A 26,235-nucleotide genomic window follows, 5' to 3' on the forward strand; every position below is an offset into this window, starting at 1 on the left:
CACAGTAACTTTGCAACATCATTCCACATTTGTGGAAAGTAGTAAAATTCATGTCAAAAAAAGGAAAGGGAGAATGGAGGAAGTCAGTTCATTCCAGTGAATTGCCAATCAAAAACATGCCCAGGAGCACAAAATTGAGAAATCATACTTAAAACTAGAAGAAACTTGGTTTAAGTTATAAAGCAAATTAAAATAGAAGTGAAAGGAAGTAGAGCCAGTGGAGTTGAAAAAGCTTCTCACTGAAAACTCAGTAAATGACTCACATTTGTTTAGCTCAACCACCACCACCAATTCCTTCCCTCTAATGCTCCACAATGGTAAGAATCCAATTTTATTTCAGACTTCAGAGGGCAAGAGCGATTACATTCTCTGTTATTTTAAACATTTTTTTTAATCCTTCAGATCCTATATAAAGCAGAAGAAGACTAGATCCAAGGGAAGAAACGAACAGTTTCCAGTATTGGACCATCTTTTATCTATAATTAAGTTACCCCCAAATAAAGATACTACTTACCTTTCACAGTCTTGGGCAGCCCTCGTGGTGTTACCTCATATTAGGTAAGAAAATAAACTATGTTTAATTTTGAAAGAGATAACATGCTGATTAAAATATGTTAGCCATTCCTTGCTGTTCTCTGAAACAAACCATTGAATGCCGGTTTGAACTTTTCCCTTTTTCTCCCCCTTGGACAGACCTCTTGAGAAAGAGAAGGTGATACCACTCATCACCGGCTTCATAGAGGCACTCTTCATGACTGTTGACAAAGGAAGCTTTGGGAAAGGTCAGTTACAATCATCATTTGTTCTCTTCTTTTCTTTTCTGGCACACTCAAAGTAATTGTAAACACATGAGCTATTAGAGAATAATACTTACATTGTGTTCTGGCATAACCCCCTGGATGATAAATCTGGAAGAAATGAGGATATGATGGGCATGTCTCACTTGTACCACATAATGTGGTGACTGGGTCACGGTGGCTTGAGCATAAGGAAGGGGACATATCAAAAGGATGCCATGGCTTAGAAGGCCATTTGTTTTTGAGCCCCATACCAGGTCCTCTTTTTCATCTCCCACGTACATCTGACTCCTAGTATACACCTTATGCTCCAAGCAAATCCATTTGCTTACCCTGAGAAAGACACATTCTTTTGCAACTTTTACAACTGTATGGCTGCCTTTGCCCATGTGTTTCCTCTGCATGGAGACCCTTCTAGGTCTTTGTCATTCAGTGAACTCTTGCTTATCTTTCAAAACTCAGCTCAGGCACAACACCTCTAGGAAGGCCTTTATGACTCTTCAGGCAGAATTAGACTGCCCTGCCCAAAACACCATTTCCTATTAGATATTTATATGTCTCCCCCAGTAGCCTGCAAACGGCAATTCAAAAGCAGTTATTTAATATTTTGTTTTATTCTAATGCAAAATTTTTTAAAAATCACGTGTATATAGTGGTCATTCATTCACTGAAATATTAATGTGCTACATTCTGTGTTAGATACTAAGCAGACGTATTAGAGAATAAAGTGGACTCGCCGCATGTCAAGTGCTCTGTAGCCATATGTGACTGGTGGCTGCTGTACTGGATTGTGGCGACATATTAGGACAAGTATTTTTACCATTGTAGAAAATTCTATTATACAGCACTGATCTAGAGCCTAGAGCAGGGACTGGTAAAATCTTTTTGTAAAGGACCAGACAGTAAATGTTTTAGGTCTTATGGGCCACATTCAGTCTTTGTGGCATATATATGTATATATACACAAATACATATATATATCTTTTTAAACAACCCCTTCAAAATGTAAAAAACATTTTTAGCTTGCAGTCCATATAGAAACAGGCTTCTTACCAGATCTGACTTGCAGACCATATAGTTTGCTGACCTCTGGGCCAGAGACTAAATGAGTGTTTAATTAATATCATTAATTATGTTGGATATCATGGCTTAGGCCTGTAATCCCAGCACTTTGGGAGGCTGAGGTGGGAGGATCACTTGAGGCCAGGAGTTCAAGACCAGCCTGGGAAACATAGTGAGACCCCCGCACAACCGACTCTCCATTTAAAAAAATAAGGCTGGGTGTGGTGGCTCATGCCGGTAATCCCAGCACTTTGCGAGGCCGAAGTGAGTGGATCACCTGAGGTCAGGAGTTTGAGACCAGCCTGGCCAACACGGGGAAACCCCATCTCTACTAAAAATACAAAAATTAGCTGGGTATGATAGCACATGCCTGTAATCCCAGCTACTGGGGAGGCTGAGGCAGGACAATCACTTGAACCTGGGAAGTGGAGGTTGCAGTGAGCCGAGATCACACCACTGCACTCCAGCCTGAGCGATGGAGCAAGATTCTGTCTCAAAATAAATAAATAAATAAATAATATCATTAATTGAATGTATTATGGGTAGTAGCCATTGAATATGTGACTTCTTATAAACTTGAAAAATAAAATCAACAAGTTTTATACCAAGATAATTTCTTAGCTATTGATAAATCCAAGCCTGCACTCCTCAAAAGTACTAGTTTTGATAACATCAGTGAGTGGGACCATTATACTTGATACTCATTTTGGTTAATGGAACATACACATTTTTATTCTCTACTTCTGAGTATTTATTTATTTATTTATTTTGAGACTGTCTTGCTCTGTCACCCAGGCTGGAGGGCAGTGGCACGATCGTGGCTTACTGCAGCCTTGACATCCCAGGCTGAAGCAATCCTCCCATCTCAGCCTCCTGAGTAGTTGGGACTCCAGGTGTGAACCACCATGCCCAGTTAATTTTTAATCTTTTATAGAGATGAAGTCTCACTGTGTGGCCCAGGCTAGTGTTGAACTCCTGGCCTCAAGTGGTCCTCCCACCTCAGCACCCCCAAAGTGCTGGGATTACAGGTATGAGCCACCATGCCCAGCCTGTATTTTTCTTAAAAAAGGTAAAATATAGGACTTGGAAACTTCTCTTTTCTGTTTCTTTCTGTTATATTCGGATGTTTGACAGACAGTTCTTTGGAAGGCATAAATTCACTTTAAGAACTTCCCATAAGTAGCAGGTATTCAATAAATAAGGTGTTTGATAGTTAATAATGTCAAAGAAATAAGTAATGTGGTTTCTCCTGTTTTTCTGCCCTTAGGAAACTTATTTGTTCTTTGTCAAGCTGTAAATACTCTACTAAGTTTGGAAGAATCTTCTGAACTTCTTCATTTGGTTCCTGTGGAACATGTGAAGAATTTAGTATTGTAAGTAAACATCTTCCAGTTGGCTTAGTAATGAATAAAATATAAAAGCCTCTATTGTTGTGAAATCTTGGACACAAAGAAAATCCCTTTGATCTATTTTATACCTGAGTTGTATTCACGTAGTGAAATTTAATATTGATTTAGATCCTCCAGTTAAAATAAGTACATTTGACAGTCTTTAAATACAGATTCATCTTTGTAAAGGGTGTTTTATTGGGTGTGTAGATTAATGTCGTAAAGTTTGAAGGGTTTGTAATGCTGATCATTCCCAACTGTAACGTGGCATGATGTTGACCTTTTATAACTTCTTTAGTGGTTCCAACATGCACATTCCCACTCTTGTTCGGCCTCAACTTGAGGTGATCAGCATTTCAGAAAACTTCCCTGTGGTCTTTTTACTGCACAGTGAAACAATCCAGTTTCTTTTTTTTTTGTTGGTTTGGTTTCTTTGTTTGCTTTTTAAGTATAGTTTAGCCAGCCTTTGATTTTGATAGCAGCACAGAGCCATTTGAGAGGAGCCAACAATATATCTTTTCTAAAGGTCAAGCCTTGCTGCTTTTTCCTGAAGTCTACTCCATTTTATTTCCAAGTGTTTTAAAGATTTATTCATTCACTTTGTTCAGTAGGTAATCATTTGCTTTTCTCACATGCCAAGCCCTGTTCCAGGCGCTGTGAAACATAGTGAATAAAACAGACAAAATTCTCTGCCTTCTTGTAGCTAATGCTCTAGCCAGAAGAGGCACTAAACAGAATAAAAAGTAAACTATATAGCGTGTTAGGAGGTGCTAAGTGCTGTGAAGAAAAACAAAGCAGGGTCAGGAGATAGGGAGAGTCCAGAGGTGAGGGGAGCAGTAGCAGTTTTAAATCAAGGTGAACTTACTGAGGAGGAGACACTTAAGCAGAAGGCGGAAAGCAGTGAGGGACGTAAGCCATGAGGATACCTGCCGTCTGGGCTGCTCCCTGGGTTCCAGACCTGAGGCGACATGAATGCCAACGCTCTGTGGGGGTGGTGGGTGCCTGGCTTGAACAGCAAGGAGAAGTCATCTTGGCTGAGCAGAGCACGACAGTGGGCGGTAGGAGAAGAGGACAGAGAGGTGGAGGCAGTAGACCTCCTTAGGTCACCGTAGGGCCTTGGCTTTTACTCTGAATGAAAGGGGAGGCCATGGGAGGATTTTTGGCAGTGGAATGACTTTGACCTAAACAGAATCACTCCGGCTGCTGTGTTGAGACTGTAGGGGAATACTATAATAATCTGGAATCTCTTTGCCTTTCCAAATCTGGGTGAAGTTGGCATTTCTCCATGGTTAATTGCATTGGTTTAAATTAACTTCCTGTAGAGAGGATTAGTTCTTTGACACCACCGCATTTACCATATTACATAGTCTCCCTTTTAAAATCATTCTGTTTAAACTTCTCATACTTTCACCCTTGGTATAAACAATTGAAGGTGGCTGTAGAAGTTGAAACAAAAGACACACGTAGCGCAGAATGGGGTCCATGTTCCCCTTGGGGAAGGCCAGCTTGCCTCCCAGCCAGGTGGCTCTAAGCCTTGGAGACACAGTTGTCCAACAGGAGTGGCTCTGGTTTTGAGGGCAGGGGCATAAACTTGCAGAGTTGACACAGGATTCTGTTCTCTTTGCTATGCTATGCTATGCTAGTAGACTGATGAGCACCTAGGTTTCACAGCCAAGACTGCCTGGTTTTGACTCTTGAATCCACCACTTACTAGCTGTAGCCTTGGGTGACTTAGTTAACCTCAACTTGATTGTCTCTCAAAAAGGGGTAGTGAAGAAAAAAAGGAAGGAATAGAAATCTCACCTTGTAGAGATTAAGTTATACAATGCATGCAATAATAGTAATAAACAATTGCATTGATTGTGTCACAACAATTCCATGATGTGTGGGTACTGTTATCAGTATAGATGGAGGAACTAAAGTTTCAAAAGAAAGCCCTGGTCTGAACTCCTTTCTTCTGCTCTTGCCCTGCTGCTTCTAAGTATAGGACAGATCATGCCACTCCTTTGCTCATCACCCTCTAATACAGTGCTTCTCAACTGGGAGCAACCCTGGAGACTTTCCAGCTGTCACAGCGTGGGGAAAGAGCACTGTTACTGGCATGTAGTGGGTGGAGGCCAGGGATGCTGCTGAGCCCCCTGCAGTGGGCAGCACTGCCCTCCACCACAAAGAGTTCTCTGGCCCAAAATGTCAGTAGTGCTACTGTAGAGAAACCTTGCTCGAGAGGTATCCCATCTCACTCTATAAAATCCAGCATCCTCATCATGTTCCTTGGGGCTCCGTATGAGCTAACCCCTGGCTAGTTCTGACATCTTCAGGCACTCTTTATTAGTTCCAGCTGAGATGGCCTCCTCGATGTTCCTGCAGACAAGCACACCTCAGACTTGGCATTGCATTTCCCTCTGCCTAGAATGCTTTTCTTTCAGATACCCTTTTAGGTGACTTTTTCACTTCCTTCGGTCTCCGTTTTTTAGGAGCACCCCTGTATCAAATGGTGCTTCTCTTCACCTCCACACCATCTCCCCACAACTTCCTGCATGTCAATCTCTTTGTCAAGCCTTTTTCCCCTGGTTTTCTGGAGAAAACCAGGGTTTTCTCCAGAACCTGGTTTCTCCAAACCTGGTTTCATGGAGCCTTTCTCCATGACGCTCATCACTGTCATAGTACTTATTTATTGGCTACTTTCCCCTACTAGAATATAAGTTCCAGGAAAAGGAACTTTGTCTTTTGTTAACTGCTATATCTACAGTATCTAGAAAAGTCACAGTACATAGTAGGTACTCAATGAATATTTGTTGCATAAGGATGGTACCAAGAGGTTAAGCAACTTGCCTGAGGTTACGCCGCTTATGAGTAATGGTGCCAGATTCAACCCTGGGCTGCCCTACCCCAGAGCTCGTGTGTGAGACCACTCCTCTCTACTATCCTCATTAGCTCGGTGCCTGGCACATGACAAACACTTAATATATATATATATATATATATATATATATATATATATTTAACAAAAGCCATATATATATATATATATATATATATATATATATATATATATGTGGCTGTCATTTACAACTATGTGGATTGAAGAGGCAACATTGGAGTCTAGCATATTCTGCTCCCACCTCTGCCTGCAACCAGCTGTGTGTCCATGCATATGTCACTCATTGTTGCTGGGCCTCAGATTCTTCATCTATGAAGTGAGCCAGATATCCATGTGAGACTTTTGCCTGTTACCTTTTACATTTTCTTCATCAGTGATCATTTTCTGTGGCTTATACTATAGTCTAGATACTCTGGGTTATATGGTACAATTTGGGTCTAATGAACATCTCGTTGCAGAACCTTTCCCCTGGAGCCATCTGTGTTGCTGTTGGCTGATCTCTATTATCAGAGATTAGCCTTGTGTGGCTGCAAAGGGCCACTTTCCCAGGAGGCTTTAATGGAATTATTTCCCAAGTTACAAGCAAACATTTCAACTGGTGTATCCAAGGTAATGGTGTTTTGTGGTAGTGTGTCCTCAGTCTCTCTTCTCCTGTTTCTATATGGACTGCAGTGGTTTTCAGAGCATCTTAGTTAGAAAGTGTTGCTGTGGGATGATTTCTGTTTAAAGCAATGATTCTTAAATGTTGGCCTGCAAACCGATTGCAGTAGGATTAGTTAGGGAGATAAATAAAAATACAAATTCTGGGTCCCTACCCTCAAAGATTCCAATTCAGTAGGGCTAGGGTAGAACTGAAAAATCAACATAGTTTTTTTTTTTTAAGTCTTCTAGGTGGTTCTCCTGCTCATTTAGGTATGCGGAAATACCTGAATATTGTACATTACTTAGGAATAAAAATCACTAACTTTAATTGAATTGTCAACTTAATCAACTTCTTTGTACTTATTTACAGACATGGTTATAGTGTCATAGTTCAAAGAAACTACTAATTGTTCCATGTACTATTTTAACTAGGTGTTGGTTGGTGTTGAATATGAAATAAGGGCTAGAATAGGCACATATTACTCTGGTCAAATGGTATTTTTTTTTTAATTGTATAAAACTTAAATCTTGCTGACTGTGAATCAGTTTCTTTTTATGGTTAAACTTTGGAATTTGAAAGATGCCTTTTACTTTCTCCAGATTCGGCTTTTGACAATAAGGATCCTAAACCATTTTGATGTCCAGCTTCCGGAATCAATGGAGGTATTTTAACTGTTTGAGTGGATAGGTTTCAAAAAAACATAGTTTTACATATTATTGTGGTTTCCAAAATGATACCTTTGTAGAAAATTAACACACTATATAAATATCTATCGTAAAAATTGATTTTTTTGGCTGGGCGCGGTGGCTCACGCCTGTAATCCCAGCACTTTGGGAGGCCGAGGAGGGCGGATCATGAGGCCAGGAGATCGAGACCATACTGGCTAACATGGTGAAACTCCGTCTCTGCCAAAAACACAAAAAAAGAAATTAGCCAGGCGTGGTGGCAGGCACCTGTAGTCCCAGCTACTCGGGAGGCTGAGGCAGGAGAATGGTGTGAACCTGGGAGGCGGAGCTTGCAGTGAGCCGAGATCGCGCCACTGCACTATAGCCTGGGCGACAGAGAAAGACTCCATCTCAAAAAAAAAAAAAAAAAAAAAAATTGATTTTTTGTGGTAACTCTTACTCCTGTCTACCAGTAAAGTCACCACTGAAAATCCACCATTAATCGGCAAATATTCTTTCAAACTTTTTGAATACACACACACACACACATAATTTAAACAAATGGAGTTTTTCCATATGATTACCTCTATTTCTACCTCATACCTCATTTCTTTTCTTTTTACGGGGTCTCACTCTGTCACCTAGGCTGGAATGCAGTGGCGTGATTTCGGCTCACTGCAATCTCCACCTCCCCGGCTCAAGCGATCCTCCTGGCTCATCCTTCTGAGTAGCTGAGATTATAGGTGCCTGCCACCATGCCTGGCTAATTTTTGTATTGTTAGTAAAGATGGAGTTTTGCCATGTTGGCAAGGCTGTCTCGAACTCCAGACCTCAAGTGATCTGCCCACCTCATCCTCCCAAAGTGCTGGGATTACAGGTGTGAGCCACTGTACCCAGCCAATATTTATCTCATTCCTTTTGAAGTTTGAATACTACTCCACAGTTGAAAATGTCTTATTTAGCCATTTTCTTGTTGACGGATGGTTAGGTAGGTTTTGCATTTTTTTAGGATTTCAAACAATACTGCAGTGAACATCCTTATATGGATATGTTTATGTAGGGAAATAGTTCCATAATGCAGATTACTAGGAATAGATTTGTGAAGCAAAAGCATATATACATTTTATTTTTATTTCAACAAATGTTGCCAATCAATTTGAGTGACTTGAGAATGATTTTCCTGTTGTTTAGTTGTCATTTATGCACTAGACACTAAATTATCTACCAAGAAGTAAATGGTATGGGGAGAAAAGAATCATTTACCAAAAAAAAAAGTGTTGCTTATTTCATTAAAAATATTAACATATTCCAGTTTTTCTATTTTTAGACCTTTGGTCACATTTAATGTTCTTTTTGGAAAATCAAAATACTGACCGGTCTTCTCCATGGTTTTCTCTGGTTATTCAGGATGATGGGCTCTCAGAGCGGCAGTCTGTCTTTGCTATATTACGCCAGGCAGAACTTGTTCCAGCAACTGTGAATGATTATAGAGAGAAGCTTCTTCATTTGAGAAAACTAAGACATGATGTGGTACAGACTGCTGTCCCTGATGGGCCGTTACAGGAGGTAAAAATAGTGTTCTTTTATTTTTCCTTTTTAATTCATGCTTTAAATCCTGTTTGGGGAAGCACACCAAGTAGTCACCAAAATAATAATAATAATAATAATAATTTATAAATAATAAGGGAAATCCCCAGTTCTCTTAGATGCTTTGAGTTAAATAGCTCTACCAGCTTTTTAAGTAGTAGGAATAATTTAGTATTCTCTGTTTCAGGCATGAGCCACTGTACCTGGCCATGTTAGTACCTTTTTAGAAATGAGTAAGCAGGGGCTCATTGAACCTGAGTGACGCAGGTAGGTAGGTAGGTAGTGGCAACAGGACTTAATGTCAGGTTTAAAGCTTGCTCTTCTTCACTAGATTTGTTTGCTGCTGCAGAACATCAGCCCTCTATGTTTTTTTTTTTTTTTTTTTGGAGATGGAGTCTCGCTCTGTCGCCCAGGCTGGAGTGCAGTGGCGCGATCTCTGCTCACTGCAAGCTCTGCCTCCCGGGTTCACACCATTCTCCTGCCTCAGCCTCCCGAGTTGCTGGATCTACAGGTGCATGCCACCACACCTGGCTAATTTTTTTGTATTTTTAGTAGAGATGGGGTTTCACTGTGTTAGCCAGGATGGTCTTGATCTCCTGACCTCGTGATCCGCCCTCCTCGGCCTCCCAAAGTGCTGGGATTACAGGCATGAGCCGCTGCGCCCGGCCCAGCCCTCTATGTTTTATATCAGGGTTTTCATTCCATGACCCTTGAAGATACATCACAGACCTCTTTGGGAGTAAGGCCGAAAGGAGGCATTCTCCCTTCAGTCAGAGCAGTTCTTCTCTTACCTGTTTTATAAATTAGGTATATAAATATACTTCTGTTTCATTTGGAAAAAAGACTGCTGCTAGAATATATACAAACACCCCATCCCTAAATAATAATAAAACTACCAGTCTGGATGGTGCCTCCCTAGCACATGGGAATGTTAGTAATAATGACCCTTATTCCAAAAGGTGACCGGGAAACTTTAGACCCTCTTACTGAACTTGCAAAGCCTCAGTCATTCACAGCATGTTTCCTTGCGTTCTTCGGCATGTGTGCATTTCTGACTACTGTTGAAGTTTTGTCTTAATCTGGTGACAGCAACATTTGTTAGAAGGGAATTTAATCATTAGTCAAATCTGTTCATTTAAATGAATGAATACCTGGAGTGAATTTGAATACTGTGTTTGCTGTAGCGATTCTTCTATTTTAAATAGTGAGTGACATTTTGGGGAGAAGAGGAAAATTAGTATACATTGAATTTTGGATTGGTGCCTGCAACTTTTTTTCTTATCGCACAGGCTTCTTTCCAAACCTCAGGTTGTCCAACTTGGGATGTTTGCATTTCAGTACTTCTGTTCTGTATTGTATTTCATTACCCAACACTAAACTAGTCTTTTGTAATTGCAGGTGCCGCTTCGTTATTTGTTAGGCATGCTATATATTAATTTCAGTGCACTCTGGGATCCTGTTATTGAACTCATAAGGTAAACATGGGTTAAATGGGATGAAACTATTATACTTTACTGCAGAATGATGGGGCCCAGATTATACTCCTTCTGGGTGTGATTTAAATGAATGGGTGTATATGGTATTTACAGTACTTTAAATCCTTTGTGAGACAAGGTGAATTAAAAATAAACATGAATTATTCTCTCTGATGCCACATCTTCAGTAGTTCCAATATTGTACGTGTGTCTCTTTGTGTGTTGAAATAACTTGGAGGAGTTTCTCTTTTTGCTTTTTATGATACTTTTTTGTTATTAAAATTTGTTACAGGAAGGAAGTATAATAATTGCATAATTTTATTTCTATATTTTGAGTCATTGAGCCATACTTTAAAAATAAAGACTTTTTCAAAACCTTGCTGTCTAGCATCCAAAATCCCTTTAGCCCCAAAATGTCTTCAGTGGTCACATAGAAAATACATGTTATAGGCCGGGCACGGTGACTCATGCCTGTAATCCCAGCACTTTGGGCGGCTGAGGCAGGTGGATCACCTGAGGTCGGGAGTTCGAGACCAGTCTGACCAACATGGAGAAACACCATTTCTACTAAAAATATAAAATTAGCCAGGCATGGTGGCACATGCCTGTAATGCTAGCGACTCGGGAGGCTGAGGCAGGAGAATCACTTGAACCTGGGAGGTGGAGGTTGTGGTGAGCCGAGATTGCACCATTGCACTCCAGCCTGGGCAACAAGAGTGAAACTCTGTCTCCCAAAAAAAAAAAATACGTGTTATGGCTGATGTGTAGAAATCTGTCTTCAGACATTTGTCTTCAGATAATACACACTCACTTTTTTATCAGATTGGAAATATGTCATGTGAGGCCTTTCAAAACCCCAATGATTTAGTTATTAGTTCTTATTTGACAGAATAAGAGAGTTAACATTTATAGACAGATCCCTTTACAATTTGAAACTAATTTGTCTACCTATACTACCCTTGTCTACCTTTTACTATAATTTGTCTACCTTTTACTACCTTTCAAAGCCATCAAAACCAGTGTGCCAAAAGCAAGATTCTCCCAACATCAGCTTCATTATTTTGTTTATTACACTTTCAGAAGAGAGAATTTGACATACGTGTTACCAGTAGCACACTATCAACAATGTTGGTTCTTTACTGAATGCCATAAGGCATTCTCCCTAGTGGCTGGGCTGTCTTCCTGTTGGGTACCTCTTTCTGTTTGGAAGGATAGAAACAACAACATACCTGTTGGTTTGTTTTCTGAGTAGAGTCAGTTCCTAACATATATAATACATGTCATGTGTAAAGTTTATGCATATTCTTAGAAAATTAGTGACAGAATATTTGAGAGTATTGTTGCTAGGATATCAAACTACATAAGCACTTTATGTAATACATCTAATGTCTCCTTTTAAGTTCTGAAAAGTGTGTTTCATGTAGTTAGTGAATGTTTATTTTGTCTTTGTGTTAATAAGTATATTTAAATTTGGTGGAGGGAAACTCATTATTTTTAAGTTAGTTTTGAACAAACTGACTTTTCTCTCCAGAGGGCCCCTTCTTCTCTTAATGGATCTTATTCATGCCCCACGCCCCAGTTTCATCAGTGTGCCTTTAAAAATGATTTTCTCAAGGATCTACTTATATTTTTAAAAATACTCTTTAGTGCTTTATGACTATAAAAATAATTTGTGCTCAGTGCAGGCATTTTGAAAAATATAGAAAAGTGCAAAAGGTGTTTACGACTCCACATTGAGGGATAACCTAATTGACATTTTAGTTATATCCTTTCACTCTTTTTTTTTTCTATGAGCAATCTTAAAATGACCATACCACACTTTTCATTTTGTGATTTTTTTTTTCCTTAGTTCTCATGCACACGAAATGGAAAATAAGCAATTTTGGAAAGTCTACTATGAGCATCTAGAAAAAGCAGCTACGCATGCTGGTATGTAAAGGGGTTGTGAGGAAGCTGCGAAGAAAAGTGGTTGTTTAACTGTTTTGTTTTTACTGCTTAATTACTCACGGAATTGGAAAACAGAGATGAAACATATATTATCATGATAACTTTTGGGAGTGACATTCTTTCCTTACATTATAGAGAAAGAAATGCCCTCTCTTGAGAAAACACTTAAGATAAATGTTGATATTTGTCTGGTGGTTATGACAACTTTCTTTCTTGCAGAGAAGGAACTACAGAATGATATGACAGATGAGAAGTCCGTTGGAGATGAAAGTTGGGAGCAGACCCAGGAAGGAGATGTTGGAGCTCTTTATCATGAGCAGTTAGCATTGAAAACTGACTGTCAGGAAAGACTTGACCACACCAACTTCAGATTCCTGCTCTGGAGAGCTCTGACCAAATTCCCAGAAAGAGTAGAGCCACGGTCCAGGGAGCTTTCCCCGCTTTTCTTGAGATTTATCAAGTAAGTTTCCTCTTCTAAGAATATGTCCCTGGTGGGGCATGAAGAAGAGAATGTGAGAAGTATTAACCTCCCAAAGTGGCTGAGTTCTTTGTTTTTTGCCTTCTTTCTTTCTGCTTCCAATCATCCATTAAGCTGAGGTATTTTTTGTTTGTTTTTGTTTGTTTTTGTTTTTGTTTTTTTTTTTTTAGACAGAGTTTTGCTCTTGTTGCCCAGGGGTGCAGTGGCGCGATCTCGGCTCACTGCAACCTTCACCTCCCAGATTCAAGCGATTCTCCTGCTTCAGTCTCCCAGAGTAGCTGGGCACAGGCATGCGCCATCACGCCTGGCTAATTTTGTATTTTTAGTACAGACGGGGTTTCTCCATGTTGGTCAGGCTGTTCTTGAACTCCTGACCTCAGGTGATCCACCCACCTCGGCTTCCCAAAGTGCTGGGATTACAGGCGTGAGCCACCACGCCCAGCCTAGGCTGAGTTCTTTATACATCTGTCACGTTTTCAAATCATTGGCACAGCTACAAAGCACTGGCTCTCTCAGATGACAACTAAACTAGTTTAGTTCACCATTTGATTTTGATCTAAATCAAAATTTAACCAGCACACCAGTGGTATTAATAAAAAATTCCGGGTTACAGTATAAGAAGGGTCACACTGAGTTTGATTCATGTAGAAAGGCCTTATTATTTCTTGCCCTGTTATTCATTATTTTATTGCCTGCCTGGGGCTTGAAGGTATTTTCCAGTGACCCAACAGCAACACTGCTTGGGGCCTCTTGATGTTTCTGCCTATGATGCTGAGGAATAACAAGAGTTTTCTGGAGCATTGTTTTGTTTTAACTGGATATGCTATGTGAGAGTCTGATTGTATTAAAACTAAAGATGAGGGGTGTGGTGTGCAGAACATTATTAAGTAATACATAAAAAGCATGTTTTCCTATAGTAGTTTCCTGGGAAAATGCTGTAGGGTTAGGTCAAGCAGGCCATAAACCACAACATGCCTGGCTTGTTCAAAGAACAGCAAGATCTGAGTGGTTCTAGCAGAATGATCCAGGGAGGACATGGTTGGAGATGAGGGCAGAAAGTCAGCAGGAGATGAAAGTGTGTAGGCCTTTAAGTGATAGGAAGGACTTTGGCTCTTACTTTTGGTGAAATGAGAAGCCATTTGGAGGTTTAAGCAGAAGGCTGACCTGACCTAAGTTTTCTTAAGGATTTTTATGGCTGCTGTGTTGAGAATAGACTGTAGAATGACATTGGTGAGAGTAGAGAGACCAGTCATGAGGAGATTGCAAGTCCAAGCAAGAAGTGATGGCGACTTAACCAAAGCTATAGCAGTGAAGATGGGCATTTTTTGAATGATTTCAATTCGATAAGATAACATTTGTGAAAGGTTGCAACTAGATCAGCCTGTGAGATTTGCCAGCAGATCAGATGTGGGACGGGTGTGTGTGGTGGGGAGTGGGACAGGAAGGAGGGAGGGAAGGAATGGGGGAGGGACAGAATCAAGGATGTTCCCTAAGGCTTTGGCCTGAGCAACTAGAAGAAAGTTCTCATTTACTGAGATAGGAGGAATGCAGGAGTTGCAGGTCTGTGGGGGAGAATTAAAAGTTCATTTTTAGATGTTTTAAGTTTAGGACACTGAATAAATAACCAAGTAGAGTTGTCATGTAGAGAGGCATTTAATTTAGAAGTTCAAAGCTCAAGGGAAAGGTTTGATCTGGAGATAACAAATTGGAAATTATCAATATATGGATGGTATTTTAAATGATCAGATAGGGAATAAAGTCATCTAGAGTGTGACTGTAGAGAGAAAAGACTTTCAGGGACTGATACCAATATTTAGAAGTTGGGAGATAAGGAACCAGCAAAGGAAGCCAGGAAAGAGTGATAAAAGAAGAAAGACCACTTGCTATCCTGGAAACCAAGTGAAGAGACTAAAGGCGGCAGTAAACAGTTGACTCAGATGTGTCTGAAAAGTCCATCAGGTGAGGAATAAAGTGACCATTGGCTTTGGAGTGACCTTAGTCAGAGTGACCCACATGAAGGTGACCTTAACGAGTTGTTTTATTAATCTGATAGGGATGACAGCCTAATTAAAATAAGCTTGGCTGGGTGCAGTGGCTCATGCCTGTAATCCCAGCACTTTGGGAGGCCGAGGCTGGTGGATCACAAGGTCAGGAGATCCAGACCATCCTGGCTAACACGGTGAAACCCTGTCTGTACTAAAAATACAAAAAATTAGCTGGGCGTGGTGGTGTGCGCCTGTAGTCCCAGCTACTCGGGAGGCTGAGGCAGGAGAATGGTGTGAACCCGGGAGGTGGAGGTTGCAGTGAGCCAAAATTGTGTCACTGCACTCCAGCCTGGGCGACAGAGCAAGACTCTGTCTCAAAAAAAAAAAAGAAGCTCAAGAAAGAGGAAAAGAAAAATGAAAACAGCAAGTTTGGACAGTTTTTGTAGTAAAAAAGAAACAGACATAGGGATGTAGGTGGAGGGAAATGCGGGGGCAGAGAGGGAGCTGTTGTTGTTGGGGTTAAGACTTAACAGTGTTGGCTGGGCACAGTGGCTCACACCTATAATCCCAGCACTTTGAGAGGCCTAGGTGGGCAGATCACATGAGGTCAGGAGTTCGAGACCAGCCTGGTGAAATCCCGTCTCTACTAAAAATACAAAAATTAGCTGGGCATGGTGGTGCCTGCCTGTAAGTCCCAGCTATTTGGGAGGCTGAGGCAGGAAAATCACATGAACCCGGAGGCAGAGGTTGCAGTGAGCCGAGATCGTGCCACGGCACTCCAACCTGGGCAACAGAGACAGAACGAGACTTTGTCTCTGCTCCCAAAAAAAGACTTAACTGTGTGTGTATGTGATACTAGTGCAAGTGATCCAGACGGGAGGGGAAAATTGGTAATGCAAGAAAGGATAAAATGGCTAGAACCGGCCAGGCACGGTGGCTCACGCCTGTAATCCCAGCACTTTGGGAGGCTGAGGCAGGCAGATCATGAGATCAGGGGTTCAAGACCAGCCTGGCCAATATGGTGAAACCCTGTCTCTACCAAAAATACAAAAATTAGCCGGGCCTGGTGGCATGCACCTGTAGTCCCAGCTATTCAGTAGGCTGAGGCAGAAGAATCGCTTGAACCCGGGAGGCAGAGGTTGCAGTGAGCTGAGATTGTGCCACTGCACTCCAGCCTGGGTGACAGAGCGAGATTCTGTCTAAGAGAAAAAAAAGGCTAGAACCATGTCATCAAATAGGTAAGAGGAGATGGATACAGTACATAAATTCAAAGGTTTGCATGGATAATTCATTCTGGCAAGGCACAAGCAAAGATGTAGCAGGTCAGTAGATATAGTGGCAGAAAAGCAATGATTTTCTCTTTTTCAAATAATTCTTTGGGCATAAATTTATAGAATAAGAATGATATTTAGCTTTTTTTGCTTTGTTTTGAGGGTTATATAAAATAACATTTATCAGTTTTTTGAACTGCAAGGGCTGTACATATGCCAGCTGGCATTTATGGTGTTAGTAGCATATAAACTTCATACCATGTTAATTTTCCAAGTTTTTCCCTAAAGAATTAGTTTACCCCATGGCTTAAGGATAAGATCTTAGTCTAATGGTACAAGATGCTGTGGGGTAGAGGTAGAAACAGGAGCCTGTAACAGGGAGTGGGTCTCTGAGTTTAGAAAGATTTAGAGACTAAAGATACACAATTCTAAGGAATGTTTAATACTGGTTGGCATGGATTACCTATAAATAATACATTTATAGATGATCCGAACTAATGGAAAACCCAAATGTCACCTTTAATTCTGTCTTTGAAGTATATTACAGGCTTTTTATTTTTTGGCTAGCAATTTATATTTCTAAATATGTTTCAATTAATTTGGTATTACAACTAATTTGTGAATCCCTTGTAAACATTCTCTGAGACGAACCAAACCAGGAACAAGAACGAATGACTAACAATGGCAACAGCATCCCAATAAAAGGTGACATTTAGTGAGTACTCACTGTGTGCTGGACACTCTTATGGATGCTTTGTGTGAATTGTTTTATTTAATAGATGAATGAGTGAACATGCTGTTCACGGAGATAAAGGTTACAGCATGTAATGTGTGGTTAATTGAATGTTGTGAGTGTAATAGGTATGATATTAAGTGGATGATGGTGCAGTTTGTAACTTACAGAAACTTTACTTGTTTCATTCATCCATTTTTTGATTTATTAAGTGCTAGATTCTGCCAGGTGAAAATACCAAGTACCATAGTGTCCCGGCCCTCAGATTGTAGTTTAGTGTTATTGATCTGGAGGTTAACTTGGGCTAAGCTAGAGTTTCTTTTAGGAGGGTTGGTAGGGTGCTGTCCTCAAACATGTTATTTTATCAGTGTGTTTTTGAGTGAGGACTTGAAAGGCCATCCAATCAGTTTCCTAGCATCTTTAGCCCAGTGCCCTGCATTCAATAGACAACAAAAGGTTAATTGTTTGGGTGAGTGAATGAAAGTGACATAAACTAATGCATTAAATGACAGACTTCAAGATAATGTTCATTAATTGCAACATTGGACTAAAAATAAAGGATGAAATTTAATAAGAACAAAGTGAATACTGTATTAAGCTTAGCTGCACAAGCTTAGTTTAGAGGAGATAAAACATAAAGACTCACTGATTTTCATTACATGGACATTCAGTTTCAATCTTTGTCATGTTGTGGCTGCTCAAAAAAGTTCTGGAGATGGTAGTTCCATCTGTCTTATCAATCCATACCTGGAGGACTAAATTTTGTGGTGGTACTATATTTTCAAGAGAACTTTGGCAAAGTAGAATATATCTGATGGAAAGTGACCAGCACAGTCCTAATGCTATACTTTAATCATTTAATATCATCCATCCCTAACCCCTCATCCCCCAGTGGTGGTTCCAGAGATAGGGAGGCTGATTTCCACTTAGTCCAAAATAGACATTTCAAATATTTTCAACAGTATAACAGTGGAATGGGCTATCTTCTACAGTTAGTGATTCGCTTGTCAAATAGCATACTAAAGAAGGACCAAGTTAGAAAAGAGTAATATTGTGGAAGCTTGACTAAGGTGCCACTATGTCTCTTCAGTGTGTGATTCTGTGAACTGTGGACATCTCTCATGAACAGAATCAGCACCTTTCAGATTGGTGTGCGTTCTTCATCAGTATCCTGTGACTTTCTTTCCACGGTAGCAATGAGTATTACCCAGCAGATCTGCAAGTTGCTCCAACCCAGGATCTACGGAGAAAAGGCAAAGGGATGGTGGCAGAGGAAATCGAAGAGGAACCTGCCGCAGGAGATGATGAAGAGTTGGAGGAAGAGGCAGTGCCCCAAGATGAATCCTCACAGAAGAAAAAGACGAGGAGAGCTGCAGCAAAGTAAGTTCACCACTGCTGAAAGATCACAGATCCACAGTTCTGGGAGGAACAGGAAGAGGTCTTTTACGGCTTTATACAAAATCAACTACTCAGATAATTATTTACGTAAGTGCTACATCTTCCTGGGATTTTCTTTAACAGCCTAGAACTGTCAGGCTTCCAAGTTTTTTGGTTGATTACTTATTAGTTTTTTCTTGGTTAGCTACATAATGTTAGATTGGGGGACTTTTGAGAGTCATCTAATTATAGCTCCTTTTTATAGATGAGAACTTTGGGACCTGGAGTGTTTGGATATTCTTTTGACATTTGTCGTGCACTTTCCCAGTGTGAGGGTATTGTGTTTGCATGCTAGGGGAGCATGTAATGGAACATCCTTTTTCTTAAAAATAAGCATGTTAGCACTTTTTTTTTCCTTCCACCAACCTTCCCCACCATCCTGTTAGCACTTTTCTCTGCCTTTTAACTTGCCTTCTACTGGTTACTTTTTTCTCATGCTGTTGTTATACTCTCTTTCTTATTCTCTTAGTTGTTCATTTACCTAAATTGTTAGAAACCTAAAAGAGGAAGTGATCATGCTTTTAGAAGTTACTTCAGCTTACTTGATGATTGTCTGAATTGAGTGTCTCAGGTCCACTGGATTGGTGCAAATGTTATTTTAACACTTTAGATCTCAATCTGATATGCCCATTTGTTGCGTATTTCCCCTGAGCCATTTATTAGTTCATCCATTCAACAACTGTATTGAGTACCCTTTGCTAAGTGCTGGTGTGCAGAGATGAATTGTACAGAGCCACTGCAATGCAGGAGTCATAGTCAATCCTGCCTGGGTAAAATATTTTTATAGGAGAAATATTTTTAAAGAAGTTATTGGAGCACAGTAAGGAATTCCAGGCGTGGTGGCTCATACCTGTAATCCCAGCACTTTGGGAGGCCGAGGTGGGTGGATCACTTGAGGTTAGGAGTTTGAGACCAGCCTGGCCAACATGGTAAAATGCTGTCTCTACTGAAAATATAAAAATTAGTCAGGCATGGTGGTGCACGCCTGTAATCCCAGCTACTTGGGAGGCTGAGGTAAGAGAATCACTTGAACCCAGGAGGCAGAGGTTGCTGTGAGCCGAGGTTGTGCCACTGCACTCCAGCCTGGGCCACAGATTGAGACTCCATCTTGAGGAAAAAAAAAAAAGACCCAGGGAAGGCCCTCTGATGCTGAAAGATGAAAATTTGCCAGACAGCTAGAACCAAGAAAGTCTTGTCCACTAACAGAAATAGTGAATGAAGCACAGGGGCAGGAAAGATTATGGCCAGCCTTCATGTCACTATACAATACTCTCCCCTTATCCATGGTTTCACTTCCCACGATTTCAGTTACCCATGGTCAACCACAGTCTGAAAATATTCAGATATATTTCTTCTTCCTTCTTGGTGAGCAACAGCCATTGGTTGCCTTAACCTGGACCTCTGTTGCCTGACATCTGTATTTACATTATATGAAAGTGAGGGAGAATATATTCTACTACTTTCCTGTCTGCCACATAGAACCTAGACAAGGAATAATTCCAAAAATCATCTGAGTTCAATTTTGGAATATTTTACTAGTTTGGTTACTTTCTAATTTTTGTTCAATTTAAACCATTCTGAGCACACACTGAATGATTTTTTGGTGTGGAGAACCTGAATTTTAGGGACAGGCCTGCCCAAAATACGGGATTTCTGGAGAATAATTTCCTAAATGTAAATAACTAAGTCTTGTTTATATAATAGTGAAACTATAGGCGGGGTGTTTGAAGTTCTAGTCAGAATAAAATTGTAGATGTCAGTTTAAGAAAATGATCTCAATTCTTTAATTCTGTAACACTCTGTTTTGTTTTTGTTTAGGCAATTAATTGCTCATTTGCAAGTTTTCTCTAAATTTTCAAATCCACGGGCCTTATATCTGGAATCCAAACTATATGAGTTATATCTTCAGGTCAGTAAAATAAACTCTTGGCATTATAATTCTTTGTGAACTTTTCTCTATCATTTTCTTTGTCAGAGTAGCTTAGATTTTCAATAATTGCTGAATAGGGCCCATGTCTACATTTTAAGTATTAAAGCCTTTTTTTTTTTAATTAATAGATATATTTTCTGTTATCTTGAGAAACAATTTTAGCACTAACTTAGCTGATTTTGAAGGCATTTTGGGTGACTAAACATTGATTGGCTGTGTTAACAGTGAGAATAGCAAAGCATGAATTATATCATGGAAATTAGCTTTTAGAAGGGAGTAGGGTTTATACAAAAAAACAAGTGACTACTTTTCCCTTCTAGTTTAGTCAGACTTCATAGAGGACTGGGATTTCAGGATCTATTGTAGTCCATTGCAGTCATAATTATGTGGCCCTGAATTTCAGATAAGCTTGCAGAAAAAAATTAATATCAGAAATGAAGTAAGCATTGGATGTCATTCTAAGCCATCTGGGGAAACAAAATTTTCGTTTTTCATTTGGATGTTTCTTCTGGCATCTTATTGACTATCATTACCTTCATAGGATAAGAGATTTTCCTTAGTACATGACCAGCCTAGTTGGCTTAAATCCAGATTCACATAGAGAATCGACCTCACCAGGCCGCACACAGTAGCTCACGCCTGTAATCCCAGCACTTTGGGAGGCCAAGGCGGGCAGATCACCTGAGCTCAGGAGTTCGAGACCAGCCTGGGCAACATGGTGAAACTGCGTCTCTACCAAAAACATAAAAAAATTAGCCAGGTGTGGTGGTGGGCACCTGTGGTTCCAGCTTCTCAGGAGGCTGAGGCAGGAGAATTGTTTGAACCCAGGAGGCAGAGGTTGCAGTGAGTCGAGATCGTATCACTGCACTCCAGCCTGGGCAACAGAGCAAGACTCTGTTTGAAAAAAAAAAAAGAGAAAGAGAGAGAGGATTGGCCTCACCCAAAAGCTGGTAGACCCCAGGGTATGACTGTGGGATGCAGGTGTCAGAGAGTTTTGTTTCCATTTTTACTTTGCACGTATTCTGTTCATCTTTTTTTACTTCCAGGAAAATGTGAAGCTGTTGTTAGCAATCAGGTTTAGGTCTTGTGTAAAAATTTAGAATTTTTCAAATCTCATTTAGCAAATAACCACAAGTAAATTGCTATCCTATGGTATATGTATATATGACTTCATTAATTCTGTAAAATACTGTTCTTAGTTGTTGCTACACCAAGATCAAATGGTGCAAAAAATAACCTTGGATTGCATAATGACATATAAACATCCTCATGTCCTCCCTTACAGGTAAGTTACTTGAAGCTTAAAGAACTGTTATTTCTTCAGCTGATTTTTATATTTCTGCCTAAGAGCCTCTTCTAGAATAATTTATTAAAGGCCTAGAAAGTTTCCCTTTTTTCTGAGGTCATCGTATTTCCAAGCAGAAAATGAAAACGAGTAGTATATTTGTTGCGTTGTTCTCCATAGATACTAAAATAGAGAATGTTAATTTTAAAACTGTGTTGTAAATATTATGTCATTTTCCTCTTCTTATTAATATAATGCCATAAAATCTTGGTGGTTACTTAGAGAATCAAAGTCACTCTAAGAACTGAGGAAAGCTTTTTGTATCATGCTTTTTTAAACAGCTGAGTTATGGACAGAATCTAATCTTTTCTAATCCATTATACTTTTTGAAATGTACAAATCTGTCATTTTAGGAGATTTTTTTGAGGATTTTCCTTTATGGATATCAACCATAATATGTACTATATACCTTATTTTAGTTATTACTCTGTACATATTTCACTCTTTCATTATTCAAAAGCACTGTTGATAAAGTGGTGATTTGTGCTGTTCTCTGTTTTTAAAGGGAAAACTTACAAAGGTTGCTTGAAGACAGAAGCTTTAAGGAAGAGATAGTGCATTTTAGCATTTCAGAAGATAATGCTGTAGTGAAAACAGCCCACCGAGCAGATCTATTTCCTATTCTGATGAGGTATTTATGCTGTTCAAACACTGATTTTTAAAAAGTTAATAACAAACACAATTGTGAGTACAGTATTATGGTTCTTTCAACAATTATAATAGAATATTTCATTTTCTATTTTCTTTTGATTGCATTTTCCTTGGAGATGGGGTCTTGCTCTGTCACCCAGGCTGGAGTGCAGTGGCATGATCACAGCTCATTGCAGCCTAGACCTCCCAGGCTCAAGTGATGCTCCCACCTTGGCCTCCCAACGTGCTAAGATTACAAATGTGAGCCATCACCGCCAACTGCTTTTTTTTTGAATTGTACCTTTGGGAGAAGTCAAATTGTTATAGAGACTAAATTTTGTTCCTAACATAAAGAAAGATCTTTATTTATTTTTTTTTTAGAGGGAGTCTCGCTCTGTCACCCAGGCTGGAGTGCAGTGGTGTGATCTCAGCTCACTGCAACCTCCGCCCTCCCAGGTTCAAGCTATCCTTGTGCCTCAGCCTCCTGAGTAGTTGGGATCACAAGCGTGCGCCACCATGCCTGGCTAATTTTTGTATTTTTAGTAGAGAAAGAGTTTCACCATGCTGGCCAGGCTGGTCTTGAACTCCTGACCTCAGGCGATCCACCCGCCTCTGCCTCCCAAAGTGCTGGGATTACAGGCGTGAGCCACCGCGCCTGGCCCCTAATATAAAGAAGATCTTACCATAGTATTATTGTGATAATAATATAATTAAATTTAATATTTTCCTAAATTTTACTGTTGAGATACAGTAGAAATATTTCACTCTGTTGTCCAAATATCATGTGATATTTAATGATGTTATTATTCCTTTAATTATAAATGGTAGAGCAAAAAGATGATCCATAAATAATACAAAGTTTATATATGCTGGGTATAAAGAAAAATGAAGCTTAAATCTTTCATCTCACCAGCTCTGGAATGATGAGAATTGGAAAGATCATGGGATTGGGATTTAACAGGTTTGCTTTTGGTCCAGCCCCGTACTGTGTAGTTCTATCAGATAGAGAAAGTCTTTTAGATCCACTGGGCTTCTGTTTCCTTAATAGGAGCTGGTTCAGATATGCTCAGGGACTCTGCTAGCACTTATCTAATGGCTCTGTTTAGTTCCATTTGTAGCCAGCATTAAGATTCCATTTATAGCAAGCTTTAAGAACTTTACTATAATAGACATAAAAATATTTGAGGGAGTGAATAAGTGAATATACAAAATTACAGTTATTGGTGGATAACAGAAACAATAAAAATAGAAAGCAGAAATCATCTTATATCCAAACACTCAAAAATAACTACTATCAACTTTATAATCTCAAAAACAATAGTAAATAGGAAACATCCACAATACTTGTATATTTTAAATTTCTAAGAGTAAAAAGCAGATGGTTGTATAAAGTCCAGAGTAGTTGAATACAAGCTACCAAAAAACATCTAAATAATACACCCATACAAGTTTTTGAAAGAAAATTGAGATGATATTTTATAAAATGTTTTATAACCTTTTTTCACTTAATATTTTACAAGAATTTTCTTAGATCATGAAATGTTTCAAAATGTGATTCTTCATCATATAGACAAGCTGTCATTTACTTGTGTTGAGCATTTTGCCTGTCTGTAGTTTTTGTTGTTTATTTTGGTTTTTTTGCAAAATAGAAAATCTTACATTGAATACCTATAAATCTTATTCGATTGATGGATTAGAATAGATTCTTGATAGGAAAATTGATGAAAATTTTAAAACTTTTTGGTGTGTATTACCAAATTGTTGTTCAGAACTACTTCTTTCCAACCATAAGTTTGAACCACTTTATATTCCTACCAGCAGTAGGATGCCTGTTTCACACCATTCCAACACTAGGGTGTTTGTTGTTATTATTTTTTGATTGTTTTAATTCTTAATTTGTCAGTGATAAATGATATCATGTTGTATGACTTCACATATTTTAGATTTACTAGTGAAGATGAATTGTTTTAAAAGATTATGGGTCATTTGTGTTTATTTTCTCATGAAATTTTTTTTTAATGTCTGACAACTTGTATTTTCTAAAACCAGGTAAATAATATTCCTCTCTGTTTTCTTCTCATTCTGCTTGTTTTAATTTGATTATTTTATTCATCTGGAATTTATTTTGATGTATGAAATGAAGTAAGGATTAAACCTAATTTCTTTCCAAATAGTGTTACCCAATTGTCGCGAGACCATTTCATTTAAAAAATCCAGACTTTCAGCTGGACGCCCCCTGGTGGCTTACGCATGTAATCCCAGCTCTTTGGGAGGAGGAGGTGGATGGATCTCGAGGTCAGGAGTTGGAGACCAGCCTGACCAATATGGTGAAACCCCATCTCTACTAAAAATACCGAAATAAGCTGGGCGTGGTGGCGCGTGCCTGTAATCCCAGCTATTTGGGAGGCTGAGGCAGGAGAATCACTTGAACCCGGGAGGCGGAGGTTGCAGTGAGCCGAGATCGCGCCACTGTACTCCAGCCTGGGTGACAGAGCGAGACTCTGTCTCAAAAACTAATAATAATAATAATAATAATAATAAATAAATAAATAATAATTTTTTTAAAAAAGTCTAAACTTTCTCTACTGATTTGAGAGCCACATTTATTTATTTATTTCAGAGACGAGGTCTCTCTCTGTCACCCAGGCTGGAAGGCAGTGGTGCCAGCACAGCTCACTGCAGCCTCGATCTCCTGGGGTCGAGCGATCCTCCCGCCTCAGCTCCCCAAGTACCTGGGACTACAGGCACGTGCCAAAACGCCCAGTTAATTTTTGTATTTTTTTGTAGAGATGGAGTTTCACTGGATGAAAATTTTTGTATTTTTTTGTAGAGATGTTGTCCCGGCTGGTCTCAAAACTCCTGAGCTCAGGCTGTCCACCCACCTTGGCTTCCCAAAGTGCTATGATTACACACATGAGCCACCACGTCCAGCCAGAGTGCCACTTTTAATATGCACTAAATATCCATGTATAATTGACTCTTCAGTTGGCTTTTGCTGGTTTTACATTAATCTGCCTTGTTCCAATTCTGCACTGGTTTGTTTATAATAACAATCAAAAATCTCATTAGTCCTTTCTTTCCAAAATATTTTGTTTTTTTTAAGAATCTGGATGAACATTTACTTTGATTTTCCCAAAGTAATTTCCCCTTTTGATTTGAGGAGAAGTTGCATCAGTATTTATATTCATTTATTCAAATCATTCCTTTTTTGTAGTCTTTCAATAAAGTGTTTTCATTTTATAACTACGTTTTGTTCTTGTAGAGGGAATTTTCCATTTATATTTTCTAGCTTATTTTTGCTACATAACTAATTATATATAAAAGCTACTGATTTTTGTGTTATTTAGCCATCCACATGACAAAACTTTTATTAGTTTTAGTAGTTTTCATTGGGTTTTCTTGTATTTTCTCTATTAAAAAAATCATAAATGGTAATAACAGTCACAGATTATGTTAGTCCCCTGTTTACAAACCTTTTGACATCTCATTTTACTCAGAATATAATAGAAAGTTCTTACTGCTACCTACAGGGCTTGATATGGTGGCTTCAAATGATATCTATAACCATATTTCTTCCTGTTTACCACCTCTCTCAGAACCCACTTTAAATTCTTTGCACTTGCTCATCCCCCTGCATAGAAGACATGCCAGCTGACATCTCATTCATTTGGTCTCATCTCAAATGTGTCCTTATCAGCGATGCCTTCTTCAAGTAGTTTGAGCCTCTGCTGCTGGCCAAAAGTTTTTTATGCTGCTACTACTAAGACATTATCTTTTTTCACTGTGTTGACATTTGTACTGACAAGGCAAAAACAATGGTGGGTAAAACTCCTAGTACCCTAGCACGTGAGTCAAGACGGTAGCACCAAATTCTACCAGTCATTCTTCATTGCCACATACTTGGAGTTATTTAACAAACAAACACACTTGATGAATCTTGACCCTGAGTACATGTATGATAAAGTGGGAAGAATACATAAA

The 26,235-nt window shown here is 39.4% G+C and overlaps 1 protein-coding gene across 1 annotated transcript in view; it reads left to right on the forward strand.

The window, feature by feature from the left end:
* UTP20 (UTP20 small subunit processome component) overlaps window positions 1-26,235 on the forward strand; it is a 108,466-nt gene that overhangs the window by 19,197 nt on the left and 63,034 nt on the right. The window contains exons 13-25 of the mRNA XM_031000985.3: window positions 403-558; window positions 694-782; window positions 3,127-3,232; window positions 6,587-6,737; window positions 7,371-7,433; window positions 8,844-9,002; window positions 10,422-10,498; window positions 12,348-12,427; window positions 12,665-12,905; window positions 18,107-18,292; window positions 20,168-20,258; window positions 21,479-21,564; window positions 22,130-22,255. Of these exons, the coding sequence (XP_030856845.2) occupies window positions 403-558; window positions 694-782; window positions 3,127-3,232; window positions 6,587-6,737; window positions 7,371-7,433; window positions 8,844-9,002; window positions 10,422-10,498; window positions 12,348-12,427; window positions 12,665-12,905; window positions 18,107-18,292; window positions 20,168-20,258; window positions 21,479-21,564; window positions 22,130-22,255 (1,611 nt within the window). The remainder of the gene's footprint in view (window positions 1-402; window positions 559-693; window positions 783-3,126; window positions 3,233-6,586; window positions 6,738-7,370; window positions 7,434-8,843; window positions 9,003-10,421; window positions 10,499-12,347; window positions 12,428-12,664; window positions 12,906-18,106; window positions 18,293-20,167; window positions 20,259-21,478; window positions 21,565-22,129; window positions 22,256-26,235) is intronic.

This window comes from Gorilla gorilla, chromosome 10, assembly GCF_029281585.2.
Source record: "Gorilla gorilla gorilla isolate KB3781 chromosome 10, NHGRI_mGorGor1-v2.1_pri, whole genome shotgun sequence".
In the NCBI taxonomy this organism is placed as follows: domain Eukaryota; kingdom Metazoa; phylum Chordata; class Mammalia; order Primates; family Hominidae; genus Gorilla; species Gorilla gorilla.